Below are 23093 nucleotides of genomic sequence, written 5' to 3' on the forward strand. Positions count from 1 at the left end.
GAGAGCTGCTGCCCAAACAACCATAGCCAACTAAACAGCCACAGGTATAGGAACCTGGAAAGAGTAGCCAGAGGGCAGTCTCAGGTCTGAATACTTGGGGCAGCAGAGAGCAGTAAGCACTAATACGAAGCTGTGTTATGTACAGTACCTGCACCCACTCCTTAAGATGAAGCCCTCATGAAGTTCATACAGTGAACTTCATGTACTGTAAACTTTGTACTAATAAAATTTTTAAAAATAAGCACTAATGTGAATGCATGTTATGGGGGGCAGGTGTAAGGGTGTTTGTGAAAGTAATTTATTCAAACCATTAGCTGACCTGTTCCATAAGGCAACTTTCAGTGAATGTACTGGTCTTTATTTTTTAGCCTCCTGTTTGGAATGGCATCTCCTCCATGGCCCTCCCTGGAGGATGCGTGCCTGCCAAACAGGGTGTGATATGAGCATTGCACTCTCCCACATTCGGCGAGCATAGGAGGAAAAGCCAGTGTCCTGAGGGGCAGAGAAAGACCTGGGATGCCATTGTCTATGTGACAACCCAAGTTTCCAGGATAGGCGCTGGGAGGCCAAGCCAGGAGGTAGGCAGAGGGGCTACCTTACCACTGCATCTGGGAAATGCTAGGTCCTGGCCAAATCCTTCTCACATCATTTCCCTTGGTTCATCCAAGGCCCATTTCCTTTGTGCATTCCCCAACCCCAGGGACAGAGCCTTCTCAAGGAGGAGATGCTGGACTTTGGGAGAGGCTTGTATCTCAGAGACTACCGTCCTCAACCCTAGGCCCCAACTGCTTAGGACCAGTTCCTCCTACCCTCTCACAAGGACACACTAAAAGGGATAGACCAAAAGAAGCCACCTACTCTGGCATTGGGCTGCATCTCTCAGAGGAATGTGCTTCATTCTAATTTGTATAAAGGTGTCCTCTTATGTTTGCAGCAGTCTTGGCAGAGATGCTACAGCACGGGGACTAGCTTTGCTATGTCTCTCTGGGGGGACACAGAGAAAGGGGCCCTCACTGAGAACTAGTAGTGCCTCTGAGACTTCCCTTTCTGACTATGGAATACATACTCAAGGAGTTCTGCAGTATCTTGACCACTGGGAGGTGGGGCACACTCACTGTCTCTCTCGCTCCTACTGCTGCTGCTCCTAGCTGAAATTGCCACTCTAACTTGATTCCTGCAGGGGCAGGAGGCATAGGGAGAAAGGGAGGCAAGTCCAAAATAGCTCCCATACCACATTCCAAACCTCACTGGAGGGGCACCCGGGCAAGGCACTGTTTCAGCTGGCCTAGACTGGCAGTTCTAGAATTGGCTGGCCTCCAGCTTGTTAGGTCGCAGGGCAGAACTCAGGCCCTGCCGCACCTGTTAGGATGCCAGCCTCAGTCTCAGCGTGAACTACAGCTGGATGCCAAGCTCTGGGGCCCATATGAACAACACTTCTGGATTCTCCCTGTCACAAATGAGGCACCACTAAAGCAAACAGCCCAGGAGGGTCCTGTGGGATTAGGCGGCAGCAAAATTAAGCCACTGAATCTTTGCTGGCTGGCAGCAGGTTTGTGTGTGTGGCTCTACCCTCTAACATACCTCTCTCCTTAAAGCTTCGTCTACTCTCTACCACAGGGATTCCCATTCAGGGACAATTTCTTCTCCACAGGACATCTGGCAATGTTAGGAGACATTCTCAGCCTCCTAGGAAACTGAAGCTGAGAGGGGACTGAAGTGTGAAACCATGAAGGTCAGCCTCCACTTAGCTGGTGCATCAGATGTCTCAGGCAGCTCTGCTCCACATTGGCAATGTCCTGGTGGATGAGGTAAAGAATGGATGTAACAGTCAGTAGAGGTCCTTTGCTTTTGTAGATACCTCACAGAGTCAGCCATGGAAAGGCTGGCAGTTTTAGTTTGAAATTTTTGTAAATATGGAAATTACACAAGAAACACCTAACTGTGGCTCCCTACCCCAAGCCATGAAGTCGTGGCCTGAGTCCTTTAGGCAGATGTAAATGAGGTAGAGTCCTGAGGTCAAACCAGACACCTGGCCCACTGGAGTACCTGAGAATCTGGGTCCAGAGACAGCCCAGCCTCTGGTCTTCTATGCTAGCAATTGATACAGCAGGGACCAAAGCAGACAGCTGACATTCCTGCCCGGCCCAAGGCTTCAGTGTGACAATGAAGGTCAAAGCTGCCACCTGCTCTGCTGCAGCTGCTCCATTAGCTTTCTTGCCTCCAGGGGCTCCTCTCCCCAACCCAGTCCCAGGTACTCTGACAAGGTCATGGTGACAAGGAGAGACAGGTGTTATAATAAACCATGTGCTACTCCACTATCTCCAGTCTCCAGGCAAGAGGCAAGAGATGCCAGCCAAACTGGTCTGGGGCAGATGTTCAACCGGCAGTGACTGCTCTCTATCGTGATTTGGGTCCAAAGTATTGCAATGAAGGTCAAGCCAATTGCCCTTCTCGCCTGAGCTCCACTAGTGACTGATGTGCAAACTTAGGCAGGCCACTACCCCTGTCTGAGTCTCAGTTCCCATCTTCTAAGAGCCATTCCCAAAATCTAGAGCCAGAACAGAGGTATGTGTGACTGGCAAGGGCTGATTCAGTAGAGGGTGCTTTTCTCCCCCTCCACATTCTCTTCTGGGGGATCCAAGTAAGGGTCCACATCAGCAGGCCAAGACCAAGCCCATCTTCTCCATACTCTTGATATTACTGTTTCCAAATATACCAACCACCCAGGTCTCATGTCATCCTCGTCTTCCTCTTTTCTCACATTTACTTAGTCACTGACTCTTAACAACTTTTCCATTGAATAGTCAAGGTTTCCCATTTCTGCCTTCCCTGTTCTCAGTCTCCAACCTCTTCTTATAATAGGCTATTCTGCCAGCTTCTTCTCCCAAGAGACCAGCTCTACTACTTTGCTACCTAACAGGCTCTCCATTGCCCACAGCCTGGGACAGACAGCACACTGCTTTCTACCTGACACGCAGGGGTTTGCACATCCTAGACCCCCTATCTGACTGAAAAGTACTGATTCATCAAGACATAGGGCAAACATCCCAACCCATGAACCTTCCCCTGCCCTCCCTCTCACCAACCCCACTCAATGGCTTGTGTCAATAAGTAGCCTCAACATTCCATTATCTTCTCAGCAGCATGTGGGCCTTTCTCCCCCATTTGACTGAGAGCTCCACTGCACTAGGTTCTATTGGTCTCAGTGTCCCCACAGCAGTGTGGTAATGGCTGCTGAATCTTCCGGCAACACATAGTCAGGAAGTCCTGCCTCTCAACTAAACAGCTTGCAGGCTTCGGGCTCCAGTCCCTTGTGTGGTACCACTACAGCACAAGACACAGAACTGAGTACACATCTTTCAATGGAAGTGCTACTGCACTGACTGGCAAAGATTTTGCCCCAGGACAGAAACCATAGGCCCAGGAAACCAGACTCAGGTGTGAGAATAGAATACAAAGTCTGTCTATCTGAAGGTAGAGGCATTCTGACCTGAAGAAGCACTCAGCTCTGCCACTCAAGCTCACGTAGGGGTATTAGAGCTCACCTGAGAGAAGGGGTATATGCTATCTCCTGCTTCCCTCTCTTGGCCTGCAAAGTCTTGGTTATTTTGACCCCATGCCACCACCTCTGTCCCCCCCCCCTTCCCTACTTCCTTTTCCTTTTGCTGAGGCCAAATATAAACTCCTGGCCAGGAAATGCCTTGAAGGAGCCTGGCCCCACCCTGAGATCTAGAAAATATTGTCTTTGACAGAAAGGAAATGGGCCTTAGAAAAGTGGCCGCCTCACAAAGCCAGCAGACTCAACCCCTCCCCTAAGCCCTGCACTGAGTCAGAGAAGGGCTAAAATACTTGAGCACATAACAGAGAACAGAGGTGACAATCCTGAATCCTAGGGCCACAGGAGGGCCAAGAGAAGGAGAACCCAAAATGGTAACCGGCCAGTGGGTAAGGCCTACAGACAGAGGTTGTGAGGTACAGGGAGAAAAGTGAAAGGCTAGCAATCTGAAGACAGTTTTTAGTTCTGGGGTTTTTTTAATGGTGACTGTTCATTAATGATAATATTATAATACTGGATGCAATTATTAATAATAATAACAGACACTAATAGTTATTGAGTCCTTATTCTGTGTCAGTCCTTGCACCAAGGACCTTGCACAGATCGTATTGGGCAAGTTACTTAAATTCCCTATGCTTCAGTGTCTTCATTTGCAAAATAGAGATATAACCCTAGTACACCTACAGGAGGTTTTTGCAAGGATAAAAATGGGATAATAATAGCTTAAATATACTGGGCCATTATTATGTCCCAGGCATTGTCTAGGTGCCTTTCAAATGAATTATATTATTGAATGTTCACATCAACCCTGTCAAATAAGTGCTCCAATATCTCTAATTTAATGACTAGGAAACCGAGGCCCAGAGATGTGGATTAACTTCCCAAGGTTGGTAGCCAAGAAGTGATGGGCCAGGATGCAAATCTAGGTGATCGGGCTACAGAGTAAGAATTACCAAATTCAAACTGACCTCATTAAATGAGAGGAAATTGCCCAGTCTGGGGTCTGGCACATAGCTCGAATGTGTGTGCCCCCCACCCTGCCCCATCAGGGTTTTGCACTATGAACCTTTAGCTTCAAGTTTCCATCAGGAGGGAAAGCATTGACCCATCTCATATCTTATTTAGTCCCTGCAACAACCTCTCCAAAGCAATGCCTACTTCACACATGGGGAAACTGAGGCCATGAAAGGTTAAGGGGCTTCTACTGAAGCTCACATGAGACCAGAAGCTCACCTAAATGCCAAGTCCCCTCTTGCCCCTCCAGAAAGACTCAGAAAGGTGGCTAGTTCCCATTTCAACCTCTCAGCTCTTCTCTCAAAAGCTGCTCCCCATCAGCTGTGTGTGTATCCAACTAACAGGACCTGAACACCTACTCAGTACCAGGCCTATGCTGGGCACTAAGGTCTGAAAACACAACAAAAGCTGAACTTTCTCAGAGTACTTAGTCAGAGATGCCTCCAGACCCATTCTGAGGCTGAGGAAGGAAGCTTACTGCCCCCAAGGAGCCTGAGATGAGAACACTGGGTGGGAAGAGATCTTCTGGACAACTCGCCCACCTACACATTTCCCGATTTGAGCATGGAACACATGAGCTGGAAGAATCACAAGTATTAATCCAGCTAGCCTCCTGTCTGCCTTTGCCCACCCACACCTTCTAAATAATGCAACCTGGTTGTCAAGACAGCACATTAAAATGTCTCCTTTTCCCTGATACCACCCAGCACCCTGCTCTCCTCTTTCCATTATGCTGGAAGGTGCTAATCAGGCAGGCCTGGTGCTGATGCCAGAACCAACCCTCAGTCTAAACTCCCTCCTGCATGCCCTTTCCCCCACCCCAATGAGGCTCTACTTTAGAGCATCAATAACCCACTCCTTCGTTTCTTCCTGTCTTGTATTATCTGCCTACCCTGGAGGAAGTAAGGGGGCACAGTAAGCAGGCAAAGACCTGGAGGCTGGCTTCCCAGGAATGACTGGTATCTCCTAGGTGTGATGAGCACTAGGGGAGAGCAGGGAGACCCAAATCTCTGTTCTCTCCTCCTGGTCAGGCATCTGGAGAGAGAGGGCCATGGGGCATTAAGGATATAGGAGGTAGAGTCAGGCATCCTAGTCCTGATCCTTCCTCATCACTGGCTGTGTGACCTTGTGCACATTCTTCCTTTAGCCTCTCCTTACTCAGTTTCTTTATATGGAAAATGGGGAAGATCTTCCAGAATCATCTCATCACAGGGCCTAAAGATTAAGAAGAGCTATTATTACTACTGGTGTTCTTATCATTATGACAGTCTCTTATAGTGTCATAAATATCACTAAAGGCAGCCACCAGAAGGAGCCCTGTAGGTGGGCACAGCTAGGGACAGCTTTTCTGGGTGAGGTAGAATTGGAAGTGACAGAAAAGGCCAGACCTAATGCCTAGAGGTGGCAGGTCTAAGCCCTGCGTATCCCAAGGTCAGTGTAAAACATCAAAGTGACATGGTTGCAGAAAATACTATTAAAAAAAAGTACTGGAAAGAATTTTACTTGCATTTGTGGATCACATACTCGACCCTATAAGTTAGGTACACATCTCCATTTCACAGCTGACCAATGAAGGCTCAAAAAGGTAAAGTAATTTGCTCCCAGTCACCCAGAGCTGTGTATACGAGAACTTGTGCTCTTCACCATGACAGCCCCACCTCATGTATGCCTCTGGATGTGTTATACTTCTGCCGCACGCTGGCCCTTTTCCCACATCCCCCTCTTTGTTTTCCCTCATTGAAAAGGCCTTGCTGGGGTGGGGGCTGCTCACACCAGATGTTTGGGGTCAAGTTTTTCCTACCTCAGCTGGAGCAGAACAGGAAGCTTCCAGGTACCTTCCTATCTCACACTTCAGACAGGCCAGACTCTGGCCAGTCCAGATTAAGGGCAGGAAATCCTAGGCCACCTCCCCTGGAGGTCAGTCCTGTTACCACGGGAACAGAGTTACAGCCTGGGCAGAAGTTCCTCTATGGTAGGGAAGCTGCCGAGTCAGCCCCAGCTGCCTTGGCTGCTGGGTGTGGTTTGTGGAAAACAGGCCAGGCTGAGTGTCAGGAGACCTGGGTTCCAAATCCTCCCCACTGGAGACTGTCCCCCTTCCTTCCATTCCCTGACCTCAACTGGGGATCACCAAGGATCACACTGCGGGGATTTTACTGTCTATTTTACTGGGTTGTTCTGAGAATAGAGTGGGATCATGGAAGTGAAAGTGCCCTGGAAGCTAAAGAAATAGGAGGACTCATCGTTGTCATTGTCATCAACTGCTAGGGGAAAGAATGACTGAGTTGGTGTTTCTCCCTGTCTGATTCACTCTTGTAAGCCCCACTGTGGGCATGGGTCACACTCATTTCCAGCTTCAGTACTCCCTAAAATATCTTCTCTCCACCCCCATCAGCTCCAGAGATGAAGGTAAGTGGCAGAAAAACAGAGTATGCTGGAATCAAGGGAACTGGCTGGACCTGAACAACCAACAAATCAGAAAGTGTTGTACTGCGGGGGTTTAGCATCTATCTGGCACCACCAGAAAAAGCCTATGTAGATGTCATCCTAAAAAGTTCAGACTAGAAATAAATGGAGGAGAATGAGGAGCTTCCAGTGCCTCATTTCCTGACCCCACTAGTTCAGGTGCCACAAAATAGTAGCATGCAGAGGGGACAGTGATGAGGTTGGGAAGGAGGCTGTCCCATGTCTGAGAGAAACACTTGGAAGAGCTGAGAGTGTTTAGCCTGGAGAAGACACAGACAGACTTGAGTTCTATCCTCAGACCTCTGAAGGTCAGAAAGAGCAGACAGGGTCTCAGTGGTCTCAGAGGGCAGAACTGGGACCCAGGAATAGAAGCCCTGGGAAGACACAGTTAAGTCCAACATTAAAGAAAGCTTTCAGACTCTCAACAGATGGAAATTACTGCTTGCAACAAACATATGGCACACCCAGGTACTGAGCATGGGTGAACAGGAACTCCACAAGTATAGGGCAGAAAGGCTAGAGCTTCAGAAGGAGGCTTGGACCTAGTATCCACTAGGCATTCTCCCGTTGGCTCTGTCTCCATGCCTACCTCTAGGGGGATTGTAAGAGAAGACATTAAGGAGACCAGAGCTAGCCAGGCCTTCCCTGTTTCCCAGAGATCTGGGATCCCATGAGCACCTGTGGGCTGGTACTACCCAGGAGGAACAGGTCACTCATTAACTTGTGGCTGAATGGGTCAGAAGGTGGCCACCTATAAGAGACACAAGCATAAGAAGGGGCTAGAGAGAAAACTGCACAAAAGCCCCTTCCTAAGAAGAACCCAAGCTGTGGCAGTTCAGGGCTCAGTCAGCCCAAACTACCTTAGGCCACTGAGAATATTTAGTGACTGAGCTTGGCTAAATTTGAAGTCAGGCTTCCATTGTACTGTGGAAAAGAAGGTCTTGGGTGGAAACACATACTTGCACAGCTAGAAGAAAACCCAAGAGACCCCTGAGTCTATGCCACCTTCCCTGTCCACTTTACAGATGTAGAAACTGAGGCCCAGAGAAAGCAAACGTCTTCCCTAAAGTCTTTCATGGAGAGGAAGAATCAGAAGCCAACTTTCCCTACTCTGTAATAGGAAACTCTGTAGTGAAGAGGCCCTAAGGATTGGTTCCTTCTCTTCCCACTGAAACAACAGAGAACTGCTTGTGGTCTAGAGCTTTCTAAATTGGGTCTGGGTTCGGGTATGACCTTTTCCAACTCCCACTGCTTGTCTAGATACAGGCTGTCTGAAGAAGGCATTCTCCTCTGACACAGAGGTCCTTGGTCTCTTAGCTCCTCCCCACCCCAACACACACACAGACACAGACACACACACACACACACACACACACACCCTATCCCCAACCACAGCAGACCCTTTGGGTGGGCATTTCTTGCTCTTTTACACTCTCAAATTGAGATCAGAGAGTCAGCTTTCTGGAAACACCTCCACCCCTTCTGACTCTGATGCTTAAAAAAAACTTGCCCATCCAAATCCCCATCAACTCAACTCCCCTGCAGTTTTTAATGCCATCCAGGCCAAACATGTATCCTCCACACAGTGTGAATAACTAGCCAAGCAAAGGACAGAGGGATAGAACTTCAGTTGGCCCCAGAAGTTCCTGTAACTGAATGTCTGTCAATGTCTCCTTGGGGGAAGGTGGGGGAAGGTTTAGGATGGGGTTCCTTTAAGGCCTGGAATGGATAGGGAGCTAGTTAATGGCCATCCTCTAGAGGTGACTTTCCAAGGTGATTATTATGTGGCTCAATCATTAACCAAGCAGTGGCAGGACCCCAAGCTTGTTGGAGAGGGGCCACTCCTTTCCCAAGGACAGACCAAGTGCAGGAAGCTGCAGTCAGGGAGAACATTCCTGGGGTCTTTCTGTCTCTCAGACAGGTTGCAGGAGGGTGGGTGGGGGCAGAGGCCTATACTGACAAAAGTCTTCCCTCAGCCCCATACAGAGGTGAAGGAGGGCTGGCCCAGAAAAGGCAGAAGTCAGCACACCCTTGCTGGGGCAGGAGGGAAAGGAGAGACAGTGAGGCGTTTTATCATGAATGAGAGAGGAAGCTCCAAGCTGGGCCTTGGTGATTAGATGACAAGCTGGGAAAGAGGCTCATCCTGAATGTATCCTGTTTTGCTCTGGACTGGGGTCAGGGGAGGGGCCTGGGTGGAGATCAGCCTCCCAGGAATTCTCCCAGGCCTGCTGACCTCAAGCTCCTGGGTGGCCCTGGAACTCAAAGGCATGTGGGAGAGTCAGAACTCTCATTTACCACTGGAGAAACAAAGGCTCAAGACAAGACATTTCCACAGGTCAACTTCAGGAATAGGAGCCCCAGAGGTGGCTCACATCTGCCTGAGGTGCTGCCACTAGCAATGTAGCATCTGTTAATGAGGGACTAGGACTCCATAATTCCTCTAGCTTGGATCTTTCATGGGCCTCTCTTCCAAGGTTCAGCTCAAGTATCACTGCCTCTGGTTAGTCACCTTCTCCTCAGTCAAAAGCAGTCATTTCTTGGTCACAATTCCCAGGGCAAAACCTCCTCCTCAGTGACTGAAAATATGAACACTGACCAGATATTTGATTATATTAAAGGACTGTTTTGGATGTGACAATAATAGAGTGGTTCTTGAGTCCCTATCTTTTAAAAATGTATGTTGAAATATTTTTACATGAATTGATAAGGTGTTTAGGATTTGTTTCAAAATAAGTGGAGTGAAGGAGGTAGGGGTGTGGTACCTGAGTCTTCATTTTACTGTCTTTCTTTTTAAATATGTTCAGAATTTCTTTATATTTTTTAGAAGCCCTCACTGAGGTAAAAGGTCTTAGTGAGTTATGTATTACTCAAGGTCACTAAACCCCAAACTAGATGGAAGATTTCCTGAAGGTGGGTGTTATTACTCTGGGTCCTCCACAAGACCTTGAACCAAGCCTGAACTTAATGACTAATAATTTATACAGCACGTAGTAGTTTACAAAACACTTAGCTGTGGATCCTCTCATTTAATCCAGTGAGATGAGACAACCAGGGAAAAACTGAGTGTCTGAGAGGTTGAGAATAACAGAAGAACCTGGAATTAAATCTCCAGTATCTAGCCCCCCAGGCCCCCATTTTTTTGCTCAGTGATACCCTGGACACAGAAGGAACTTAACTTTCAGTTCTCAGATTCTTGCGTGCAGTTGAAGCAAACAGGAACAGCAACTGTTCAGCATGCAAGTTGCCAACATGGAGGACCGCATAAGAGGAAACAACATACAAACCCATGTCAGACTTGTGACCAGGGCCTAGACTATGGCCTCCGGTCCACTGACAACTATCTACTCAGACTATCCCTTGACACAAGTGTGAGCATGCAACACACAATCCAAGACCCCAAATCACAGATGTCATAAACACCTGACACCAACAATTGCATGCTCAGCCCACAACTCAACCACCCCAGTTGAGGCTGTAGCCTATAATTTCCATCCCCAAACCCTGGCATCTCTGACATCTCCATCCCTATTTTGTCTGCTGAAAAGCATCCCCCAGGCCCAGGGTCATGAGACATGATCCTACTCAAACTAGGAGCCCAAGGAAAAAATTTCTCTTCTATTCAAGCCAAAAGCAACTCTCTCTTCCAGCCAGAGACCCCTTACCTACCTTCCCCAAGAAGGTGAGGGCACAGCTTACCTTGGTTAAACCTGCCATCCACTAAATCCAAAATTTCCATGGCTGGAACAAGGAGTTCCAGAAGTCTCCTAGCAGAAAAACTATGAGTGCTGGGGATTTAGCTCAGTGGTGCCACCACCTGCCTCACAAGGGCAAGGTAATGAGTTCGATCCCCATACAAAGAAAGAAAGAAACAAACAAACAAAGACTATGTGGCAGCTATGACAGCATCCCAACTACCATAGATACCATCCCTTCCTCCCTTTCTGACCTTGTTGCTTCTGCGTCCCTGATGCTATCCCTGTGAGTGGGCCCAAGGGCCCTCTGCTCCCTCTCCAATTTTTAGTCTCAAGAATGGACTTTTTTTAGTTTTTTGATTGTTTTTTGTTTTGAGAGTGAGTCTCACTCTGTAGTTCAGGCTGGCCTTGAATTCACTATAGCAGCCAAGGCTGCCCTCAAACTCATGGTAATTCTCCTGCCTCAGCCTCCTGAGTGCTAGGATTACAGTCATGTGCCACCACACTCTGCTCAAGAATGGATTTTTTTTTTCTTTTTTTGGTACCGGGGATCGAACTCCAGTCCTTGCACTTGCGCAGCCAGCAGCGAAACCACTGAGCTAAATCCCCGGCCCAAGAATGGATTTTTAAAACTTCAAGAGGACAGACAGAAGATCAAAGTTTGGGTCTCTTCATGTCACTTTCTTTTGCTCCTCTGCTCAAACACAGGAGGTGTCATCCTCCTTGAAAACTCACACCACTCACTCTCAGCACTCACACAGAGTACTCAGCCCTTTTGCCTATCTTTGGCTCCTCTTCTTGACCTTAAACCTCCAGATATCATCTCCTGGCAGCCTCTCAGGGATGGCACAGGGGATCTGAGAGGCACAGTGAGGGTCAACATATTTTTCCAAGAGTTGCCTGAGGTGTAGGAGGAAAGCAGGAGAACAGGGCAGAGAATTTGTCCAGCCTGGTGTTTCCTAACCCTAATTCTAGAGGTCCAGGAAGCAAAAATTCTAAATCTGAAGTCCAGAATCTAGGATACCAAAACTCTGAAATACGGACTGGCCCAGAATGCCCAGCTAGATGGCAACTATAACTTTAGGATGAAAGAGCTTCATCTTCATCCTTCCCAAACATGGTCCTTCCCCATCACAGTCTTCCCACTGCACTAGCCAGCCAGAATCCTTCTGCGGTCTTCATTTTCTTCTCTACCCTTGGGATGTCCACCCTCCTGTCCCCAGACAAGATGTGTCCCTCCTTCATTGATGAAAATGAGGGGAAAATTCAGACAACAAGGATACAGATGGTGGGAGGGGCTGCAACCTCACAAAGTGGGGGCAGGACCTGATGGCACAGGATGAGTCAGGGTTTGAAAATAACCCTGAGTGTGAATACCTCTCCTCCCTGGCAGAACTGGGTACTCTGAGACCCAAACAAGTCAGGGCCCAAGGACTCGGGTGACCATTGATTCCAAGTCAGCCCAATCTCTGGGGTTCCCAACCTCTGGGACTCCAGGCTCTAGATGTAAACTCCCATCCCTCCCCACTTTGCCCCCCCCACAATTTTCCAGCTGGTTTACCTATATAATCACCACAAAACTTTCCAATTGCATAGCTCCTGTGGCCCCAAGCCTCTCAGAGACAACCTTTTACCTATCAATTAAAACACTGGCCTCAGGCACCAAGTACCTAAAGGTTTGGGCAGTACAGATTGGGCCTGTTAGATACTGAAATCCAGCAGACAACCAAGGTGCAGTAGAGAACACTGAGGCTCACAGAAGTAGTGTGACTTGCCTTAGGTCATATGAACTGGCTGAGTCCTAGTTTTCTGGGTCGTTATTTAGCACTTAACTCTAACAAGTTGTGGGAAAAGAGACAGAGAAGCCCAGACTGTGTAATTTGTAACTCCAAAGAACTTCTACTAAAGCGCCTGCCTTTCCTCATTAGTTTGCCAGTCCAAACCCACGCAGGACTTCATGAGGAAACTGAGCCCTAGAAAGATGTGAATTAGCCAAAGGCTTTTACTTGGTCCCCGCAGCTACCTTAATTAATACCAAGAAATTCCTAGGCGTCTCTCAGAGGGAAGGCAGTGAGGCAGTGGCCGACGGGAAAGGCCACACAGCCCTACGAGGGCTTCCTGGAAATGCCCTCGAAAGCAAAGAAGCGGGTGAGAGCAGCGGCTTGACCTGGCCGCACAGCCCAGAGCCCTGCCACCCCCGTCTGGTCGCAACCCTCTCCGAAGCCCCGGAGTAACTGTTCCAGGCTCCAGCCAGCCCCGCGAGGAGCCTGTGGACAGACGCCTTCCACTGCCCCATTCGCGTGACTTCCTTCGGCGACTCTGAACCCAAACCGTGGTGGTGGAGGTGGTTCGGCTCGCCTCCTCCCCATCTCCGGCGTACGCCGCTCAGAGGAACCGCTGGGACAGGGGCCCGAGCGGGAACGCGCCAGAGGCGAGGCGGGGCGAGGGAGCACAGGCGCCCGCGTCCGTCTGGGTCTCCCCTGTGGTCGCCCCAACTCTTACCTGGAGGCCACGTCCACCCCTTTGGGTTCGGGCCCTGACACGGCGTCAAGCGGGTGGCAGGCGAGTGGAACTGCTCCCTCCGGGTCACGCACAGAGCCTGGGGTCGGGAGAGGGTAACGGTGCCAGCCAGAGGAGCAGCTGCAGCTCCTGCTTGGCCGTTGTCAATCCGAATCCACCAAGCAGCGCAGGTGGGGAGACAGCGTTTGCTGGTCCGCTGTAGGGACGCCCCGCCCACCTACAGGACCCTCGACCAATGAAGGTGCAATTTAGCCAACTGCCCCTCCCATAGCCACTCAAATTGGGGTGGGCGGAGCTTGATACGCTGGCTCCCCCAATCCCCGAGTCTCTGCCTTTCCCTCGGGTCACACCGCTGGGAGGGAGGCGGTGCAAGCCCAGAGCCAGAGACTAAGGGTGAAGGAGCCTGTTGGCCGGGAATTCTGAATGTGCCTGGCACGATGTGGATGTGGGGGTTTCAAATACCTATGCTATGTGCACAAGAGGGCGCAGTGACTTGCTCAGGATACTTTATGGGAAGTCCAGAAGTCAGCTTCAGATCTTCAGTAGAGACAGCCAAAAGACTAATTTGGCATTTGAGCAGAAAGTTGCCATCCTCACCTTGCTCTACCCCAGCACTCTGCAGTCTCACCAGTATTCCCACCCTTTTGAGCTTCCCACCTCCAGTACAAACTCTACCTCTGTACAGAAATGCTTAGCAAAGGGCCCCGGATTTAGCTCAGTGGTTCCGCCGCCTGCCGCACAAGGTCCGGAGTTCGATCCCCGGTACAAAAAAATAAATAAATAAAATTTAAAAAGAAAGAAAGAAAGAAAGAAATGCATAGAAAGCCAGGTGTGGTGATGCACGCCTGTAATCCCAGCACTGAGGCACAAGTTCGAATCCAGCCTGGCCTACATAGTGAGAGCCTGTCTCAAAATTTAAAGTTAAAAACAGGCTGGGGGTGTAGCTCAGTGGCAGAGCACTTCTGGGTTCAATCCCAGAAGGGAGAGGAGGGAGAAAGGAAGGAAGGAAAGACAGGTATGGAAAGCTGAGGCATAAGGGCAGGAGAGGGCTTCCAAGAGCTCTGACAGCAAGCATAATCAAACACAGGTTCTTCGTAAGAAACACTAGGATTTGATTTCTCTCTTGCCTTTCCCCACAGGTCTCAACACAAATTCACAACCTTGATTTCACTGTTGAATTGAGGATTCTTAACTGCCAGGGATGGGAGTAGGCAAGACCTCATGTAACCCATATTCACAATGAAAGCAACTGAGGCTCAAGCTCAAGGCTAATCAGCGATCCATGGCAGGGACAATACCTACACTCTGGTTATTTTCTCCGTAACTAACAGAGGGGAGAAGTGAAGCTGAGATGCTTGGAATGCAGGCTGCAATATCCAACACACGAGAACAAAAGCATCTGATTTTTAGGACAGCAACTCTCTCAGGTCACCCATGGCAATGACAGAACCAGACATAGAGCCCCAGGTGCTCCCCCTCCTGTCTGGTCTTCAGTCTGCTACCAGCAGGTCAAACGGAAATTCCCCATTTGCCTTCCCCGCTGGCTCATATGAGAAAAGGGGGAGCAGCAACGAAGCAAGGATGCAACCCTCCATTCCTCTCAACAGCAGGGCTGCTGCTAGTATCCTCTGGTAATTTGTTTAAGGCATGGTGTCTTGAATGTGGATGAGCCTTGTATACAAGAACTCACTCCCAGAAACAAAATCCTGCCCAGAGTCAGGAACCCTTATGATGGGTGGGAAGGGATATGATCTCCCTCCCGAGGCTGGGCTCTAGGACTGCAAGAATCCCTGAGGCTTGAAGTGGAAGCCAAATGTATCCTTCTTGTGTGCAATGCTAGAAAGGACATAAAAGTGAGCGGTCCTGCCATGATCCTGACACTTCTCCTAAGTTCAATAAACCATGCCAGAGATGATTCCATCCACCCAAAGCACCAACACAGGGCCTACAGTAATTTCTCAGTAATGTGTGCTAGTAGAGGAATAAATGCCAAAGGATATTCGACAGATAACCATGAAGAAATTATAAGCCTATGAATAATGAGCAAACCCAACTTACCTTTAAGTGGGTATATCTAGCTGAATCAGATATGATGGGTTCCAAGACATAAGTTATATATATATATATATATATATATATATATATATATATATATATATATATAAAGGCAATCAGGCATGATGGCACATTCCTGTAATCCCAGCTACTCAAGAGGCTGAAGCAAGAGGACCTCAATTTTGAGTCCAGCCTGGGCAACTTAGTGACACCTTGTCTCAAAAGAGAAATATATAAATAAAAAGGGCTGGGGAAAGGGAAGTGGTAGTAGTAGAGGAAAAGAAAGAAGGGAATGGAATCAATATGAGAAAAAGAAAAAGTGGAAACAAAGTCTTTGTAGATAGGGAGGGGTGGAGGTGTTGAAGGGAGGGCAGGGGAATGGGGAAAAATAAGAACCAAGATGGATTATGTAAAGGCGCAAATTTCCAATGATGAATGTCATTATATTGTATACTTTAAATGTACCAATAAAATTAATTTTTAAAAAATTTAAAAAGGGCCGGGGATGTAGTTCCACCTCTGTGCTCCCTGGGTTTAATTTTCAGTACTAAACACAAGAAAGAAGAGAGAAAGAGAAAGAAAGAGAGTAAACAAAAGTTAAAGTAAAAAAAAATACCTAAAAAGTACAAAAACCAGAAATTGCTATAAAAAATAGAATGATAACTTCAGAGTGCCTGGCATAGAGTAGGTGTTCAATACTAACATTTATTGAATGACTAAACACAACAATCAAGTAAAACCACAATCGTAACTATAATCGATATACATTATGGCATTTTGAAACAGCCCAACTAATGTAAGAGCTATTTCTTTGAGTTTTTTTTCTTTAAATCTCCCTCTCTTATCTCATGAGTTTCAGAAAGGCAAGGAGAACTCAGCCCCTTCAGAAGGGGGAAGATAGGTCACCCCCCTCAATACCGCCAGCAGCAGTTCACTGCCCCAGCCTCAGCCTGTCTTGCACAGGACGGATATTTAGTCATAGTGCCTGGAATGGATGAGGAAATGGTGCCTTTTGGCAGGCTTCTTTCCAGGCTGCAGCCTGAGTGGCTCTGGAGATAACTAGAGGGTTCAAGTCTTCAGCTTCTCTTTTTCCACAAGTCCCAACTCACATTTATGTATTTTGTAGTGACTCTGCTGCTATGCAGGATGCCAGCTCAGACATCAGGCAGGAAAATATAGAGTACATGAAGCAGGCAAAAAGTCTCTCTCTCTCTCTCTCTCTCTCTCTCTCTCTCTCTCTCTCTCTCTGTGTGTGTGTGTGTGTGTGTGTGTGTGTGTTTCTATGCCTGCAGCATAAGTCTTCCCTTATTTTATCTATCACCACTACAACCCAACTGATTCACATATAACAAAGTATAATGGACTCTGGAACCAGAAGACTTGGGTACAAATCTCAACTCTAGATGCCTCAATTTATTCACCTGTAAAGTGCAAGTGAGAGTGGCTACTACATAATAAGTGCCAGATATGGGGACAGAGGCACTGAACAATGGTGGAAAGAGCCCTAGGAGAGCTAGGTGCTAGCCCTAGTTCTACCTTTCAGGCCATGTCACCCAGGACAAGTCATTATGCCACTCCAATCATCAGTTTTTCACCTATAAAATGGGAGTAGAGCATGAAACCCAGTGGGCAAGGTGGAGATGTAAGCTTGTCTTATAAAAGCCAGTAGTAGGACACAGGATGACACCAAAGATGCTGTAGAGCTAAGCTTTTTCAGCGCTGGTCAGCCTTTTATGCCCTAAGCTGTGGCTGAATGAAATGCCATATGCATTTCCTAGAGCCTCTCTTTGGGGTCACTGGGTTTCAATAAGGGCCCACCTGAAGACTCACAACAGTCTCTACACTCTTCCCTGCCTGGGAATGTGACTTCACCGAGCTGTTGCAGGCAGCCCCGTGGTCCCTCTGCAATAGCTGGGGTCACCACAAGGAAGGCCGCCAAAAGAGCCTTCCACTTCTCTCTTACGTGGAAGCTAAAGGCACAGAAGCAGTCATCCCAGGGAACTAGCAGAGGAACACACAAAGGCAGAATAGCAGCCTTGAGGGGAAATGAACTGCACTCAGACAGTCCCACCCAGACCCTGACCACTGGTGCCCTCACACTCAGGCTTCCACACTTGTACACACATTCCTGCAGGCCTTGCCAAAGCCCACCAGCCAGCTCCCAGTGGCTTGGGCCCCACCCAGCTGCATGAAAGGCAGCTATTGAGCAGGCTCTCACAACATGGAATAGTCATGGTTTATTAAAAAAAATTTTTGAAGGAGCCATGGCCGTGGCAGGGGGAACTGTACTAATGGGCAGTCAGCGCAGGGGGTTAGATCCAAGGAGGCAAATGCAGAGGTGGGACTGCAAAGGCGCAGGGCACACAGGCACCTCATTGTGGGGATGGGGTATAGACAGCTATGTCCTTGGAGGAGCAAAAGGACCCCTCTCAATCCACAACCCAGGGTCCCATCATGGCCACGCCCACAGACCACTCCAAACAGCCTGGAAGGAGCAGCTCTGTGTGGGCTAAGAGCCCCGGATCAGCAGCAAGGGAAGCTAGAGCAGTGAAAAAGCCAGGATAGGACAGGACAGGAAAGGGGTCTCAGGGGCCACTTAACCTCTCTGTGCTCCCCCTCCCCCAAGCTGGGACACAGAAGTGCTTGTTCTCTTTGCCCAGAAGCTCATAGGCACAATTCCAGGCACTGCCCTGGGCACTGGAGAGGTAGAGAATCCAGGCCCAGCTCTTTCCCATCCACCCAAGAGCTGCCATCACCTCCAACAAACACCAAGCAAAGGGCCAGCCTGATGCAAGGTCCCCAGGCACCAACAGCATAATAGGCCTCATTGAACACCAGGGATGGGGCCTGGCCTGGCCTGACTGGCTGATCTCAGAGAGGCCAGAGGTTTGCTGCTGTGGCAGGTGTAGCACAGAAGAACTCTGTACTTTCCAAGAGGTGCTCACTGTGAACACAGCACTTGGTTGGCCCCCACAGACTCCCACGGCAGGATGTCCACCCCAGCAACTCACCTCACTCATGCCCTACAAAGGAAGGTCACAGTGTGCCTGATGGAGATAAGCAAGAAAAGCCCACCTAGCACTCAACTTTCACCTGACACAAATGCAACCCCTCACCACACACATGGTCCACTGAGGCCAGGTGAACACTCCTGTACTCCCAACCCTGCCTTCCATCTGATTCAGTCTCAGACCTCAAGCTTGCTCCTCCTGGCTGGGCCCTATTTCCTTACCTAGAAAACAGGAGCTGGGCTCCAGCTTCTAGATCCTCTTGTTTCCAGAACATTATCTGCCCTCTGAGCTTCTCTGTGCCCCTGAGGGGCTAGGGTTTGTGCAGAGGAGCGAACTGGGGTGCTGTGAGCGTCCTCTGAGGACTGAAAGAGCAGGAAAAGCAGAGAAGGGAAGAGAAAAGAAGGGCAAGGGGCTGAAGAAAAAGGCTGGGAAGGGAGGGGCTGAGGCCAAGCTGGTTCCTAAGGTGGAATGGGGTCTCTGCCCCAGCACTGCCCTGTACCCACCCTAGGGCTGGGGGCACCCAGAAACCCTGAACAGTCCTGGGCCCCCTGCCCCCTTGCCTGTGGCCCTTCCGTGTGTCCCTCCAGACCTGCAGCTCCCAAGACAGAACCCAGAGGGTGAGGAGGAGATGAAGGGGGAAGGAGAAGGGGGCTCTTCCTTCCCCCACCCACTCTCCCACCAGCCCACTGAGGCCTGACCTCACACTGCAACCAGACCTGGTGCCCAGTCAGTTGGAGCACTGCTTGGGGAGGGCCACGGCTTTCACAGGTGCTGTCTGCCCTGAGGCTGCCAAGCCCGGCTCTGGGACTATGGGTCCTGAGGGCTTGGCCATCTCAGTGCAGGCCCACTGAGCCCAGTTCCTGGTCAACCACCTCCTCTGCTGCCCCAGGAGGACATCACAGCGGCATGGGGTGCGTGTTGAGGCCTGGGGCTACTGGACAGGGGTCTGGGCTCTACATGGCCTCGAATCCCTGTCCCCTCTCAGAGAACCCCCACACCTACACATACACACACACACACAGCACCACCACCACCATAACCGTCAAAACACAGGCACGCTCACTAAATAAGAGCTCTGATCTGACCCTCAGCCAGGGCTGAGACCTCCCACAGGAGCATCAACCGGTCAGGTGGCATGGGTTTGTGCCAGGTGCTGGCAGGGTGTAGGTGTGGGAAGTTGGCAACTGACCCCAAAGAGAGGTCTCTGCTTTTCTGGAGCTCTTACACTGGGGTGGTACTGGGGTAATGGCAGCCTCAGCGAATGCGCATCCCAGGCAGGTGGGCAGCAGGAGCAAGTCCAGGAAGACAGGGAGGGAGGGGCAGCAAGGCTTCCACAGTGGGCAGGACTTGATGTTCCCGGATCAACAGACCCTCAGGAGAGTGGCTTCTGGGTCAGAGGCCAGCATCTGTAACACTGGCTTCTACCCTGCTTCTTCCACAGAGATGCTGTGTGACCTGGAAGAGAATCTTGCCCTCTCTGAACTTCATTCAGTGTTCACATAGATGCAGAGTCTCATCCAGGGATCTCAGAAGGCCTTATCATTTCAGTGTGTTCAAACTCCACGACCCAAACTAGTTTGCCATTTGGGTAAGATTTAGATAGATAGAGTAAAGTACCAGGCAGTGCTTGGACTTTTAAAAACTGTCCAAAACTATAGATAGTTTTCAATTTTTAAAATGAAGCACCTGGCACTTCAGGAGATCCCTCACAGTACAAAGAGGCCTGAAGATGGAGCTTAAAAGTACTGGGAGCTGGCAAACAAAAAAGTGCTATTAGGTACACCTGAGGTGCAGTATGAGAGCTAAGAGACTCTTGAAATGACAGGGGGATGGAGGAAGCTACTGTCTAGGTGTTAGACCTGAGCATATGGAATCCATACAAGGGGACAGAAGGACAGATAATAGAATGACGAAAGGAAAATGTCGGTCAAAGTTCAGAGGTACAGAGGGACAGGAAGACAGGCAAGAGGATGGTTAGGCATATGTCACAGGCAGAAACAAAGACAGTCTCGGAGCAATAGGCAGTAAAGGACATACTGTTTACTGAACGCCTACTAAGTGTTAGTAGCCGAAGGGGTGCTTTTATGGAGTGGACAGTGAAGGCAAAGATGAGTAGGGACGATCAGGTAACAGGATGGGGCAAGTACGGGACAGAGTGAGAGCTGGCTAAGAATTAGAAGAAAGGAGGCAAGCAGAGTCGAAGGTCTGAAAAGGCAGCCCCTGTGAGGTGTCACACAAAAGGCCATAGGGCTAACAGATGTAAACGGGATGCAACCAAAGACTGGGAGGTGAAAGGTCCGGGCGCTTTGCGGAGCAGCAGAAGGCTGTGAATGGACAGCCAAACCCTCACCTCCCCGCTCAGGTCTGCCGGCCTCTGTTCACCTGGTTTCCAGCGCAGCGTGTCCCACCGAGTGCCCTTCACACGCCATGGCATCCATGTACCGGGCTTTGGGAGCCGCCAGGCCGACCCCCAGCTCCGCGCCTCGGCCATCCGTCGGTGGCGCTGCGCCTTGCAGCGCCCTGGCCGCGAGCATGCGAGCCTGGGGTGGCTGTACCGGGACTGAGCCGCTGCCTGGGAAGAGCCCAGGGCGGGCAGGAGGGCTGGAGGGAGGGGCTAAGCGAAGGAGGGCTGCCTCTGCCCCGCCCCTTTAGTAGGGACTAGAAAATTCCACACTCCTGTTTTGCGGAGGAAGTTCCTCCTGCCTAGCTACACTGCCTCAAGTCATCGACTCAGGGTGCTTGCTCCCCATCACCATTGGACCTTCTCTCCTGGGTTGGAGTCATTTCTCACCTTTTGCACCCTGGCCCCCCGTTTAAGAGGTATCACACCACTGAGCCCCTTCCTGCCTGCTTTTATACCCCAGCACAAGATTGGCGGGGGCGGGGGGGGGGTGTTTCTTAGTCACAGATTGGCTCCTTCACCTCCTGTCTGCCTCAAATCTCACCGACCATGTGACTTGTGTAAAGCCAGATGGAGAGAGGAATAATGGTTCCCACAATCTTGGCGGACTGATTCACTCTCAGCCTCTTTCACCCTCCTGCTTTTTACACTATCGTCACCCCCACCCTACCCCATTTTTATTTGTCTGGTTTTTTGTTTGTTTGTTGCTTTTTTTTTTGAGACACCCTCTTATGATGTGGCCAGGCTGGACTCCAATGTACAGCGATCATCCTGCCTCAGCCTTTGGAGTACTAGGATTACAGATATGCCCTACCACTCCCGGCTCCAGCAACTGGACCAGCTGGATTCCAAGAACGCACTTTGAAATCCTTCTAGTAGCATGAATCTCCTGGAGTGGAAGCAGTCCTTAGAGACTCCTTTATATTACAGATGGAAAACTGAGTCTTGAGAACACAGCTAGCTTGGCCACCACCTAAGCAGGGACAATTATCTCTCTGTTGCAGGGCTGCAGTGTGGATCTGAAGGGGTAAACAAGGTGCCTGGCAGAATATAGCCTCCGTAAAGAAAATATAGCTTTTGAGCTGGGGGTGTGACTTAGTAGCATTTGCCTAGCATGCAGGAGGTCCTAGGTTGGATCCCCACAGGATCACCCCACCCCCAAATAAAGCAAGCAGAAGGATTAGCTTTTACTCTCAAAGAGCTCAACACTGGGCATCTACTACAAAAAAAGCCTAGAACCCAGACTCTAGGATACATAAGGTCACCCACGGTAAGGATGCTTCTGTTACCTGACTGAGAGACAGGTGGGCGGGTCTGGCCAAGTTTGTTCACAATGGCAGGAACACAGAGCTGCCCGCTGTCAGACCCAGTCACTTCCACTCTAGTTCTCTTGGTGGTCAGAAAGGGTCCAAGACCCTCATATTGGCTCTGCAAGAGCTCCAGCATAACCTGGGCCATGATTCTTCTCTGAGCCTCAGTCTCCTCATCTGTGATGAAGATAAGATCATAATGCCATGGCATAAGGAGAATACTAAACATGCTTTGTCAGCAGTACTTCCTTTGAGCCCCTTATCATTTAGAAACTACATTCAATATACCCAATTCAGCATTCCCACTGTGTTACAGGTCCCAGCAGCTCTTCTCTATCCTCTCCACACCTTGTTCCTCTAATCTAGGAAAGCAACCTTATTTATGAAGGATATGCTGGGAAAAGGAAGAGGAGTTTGCAGTTGATGTGTGCTGGTTGGCATGAGATTTGAACACATTTTTCATAGACTCCATGTCAGACCTGGGAGGGAAATAGATGTTAACATGTTGATCTCCATGCCATTCAACCTGTGTCCCCAAGGGTGGTGCTGCCACAAATAGACATCAACAAAATATGTACTGATTGAATGGAGGTATTTTTCATGTGGGGTGAAGACTTGGCCAAGGTCACACAGTACATCCATTTTAGAACCAAGGCGGAAGTCTGACCCTGTTCCTCCTTCCACTAGGCCATTCTACTTCATAGAATCTCCCCTCCCTTGGTCATAAATTAGTGGGGAGCCCATTCCTCACTCCCAGCACCTTTTGGCTTGCCACAGATCACCAATCTGGACCTGATCAGTCAGGACAAACAGCCACTGGGATACACCTCTGCACCCAGCTTGATGCTGCCAACTCTGTGACTTTTGAGTCTCCAATGGCCACTTCACTGTCCCTGCCACAAGGCCAAGTTCCAGCCTGAGGAAAGGAAGGCCACAGTGAACTTCCTCTGAGCTAGGAGTTTCCTTTTGCTCTCTGGTTGGGCGAGAGTGCAGGACACAGCCCCTGGGAGGCATCAGCCATTTCCTACCCTGCTAAGGCATCTCCCTCCCTGACCAGACTCTCCCGTTTCC

At 49.6% G+C, this 23093-nt stretch overlaps 1 protein-coding gene across 5 annotated transcripts in view; it reads right to left on the reverse strand.

The window, feature by feature from the left end:
• Positions 1–20868, reverse strand: part of Stard8 (StAR related lipid transfer domain containing 8) — a 38720-nt gene extending 17852 nt beyond the window's left edge. For 2 of the 5 annotated variants that reach the window (XM_013068151.3, XM_004871773.3), the window contains exon 1: positions 13228–13457. Coding sequence is in view for 2 of the 5 variants with exons in the window: in XM_087203249.1 (XP_087059375.1) it covers positions 20694–20802 (109 nt within the window). In the remaining 3 variants the exon portion in view is untranslated. Of the gene's footprint in view, positions 1–1581; positions 3041–13227; positions 13458–20693 lie in introns of those variants that run through there. The other 3 variants (XM_087203249.1, XM_021249858.2, XM_087203250.1) reach the window with 3 other exon arrangements.
• Positions 20869–23093: the final 2225 nt, after the last annotated feature.

The sequence above is a fragment of the Heterocephalus glaber genome, unplaced genomic scaffold (assembly GCF_053883595.1).
Source record: "Heterocephalus glaber isolate CG9 unplaced genomic scaffold, H.glaber_assembly_v1.0 deba00001790, whole genome shotgun sequence".
In the NCBI taxonomy this organism is placed as follows: Eukaryota; Metazoa; Chordata; class Mammalia; order Rodentia; family Bathyergidae; genus Heterocephalus; species Heterocephalus glaber.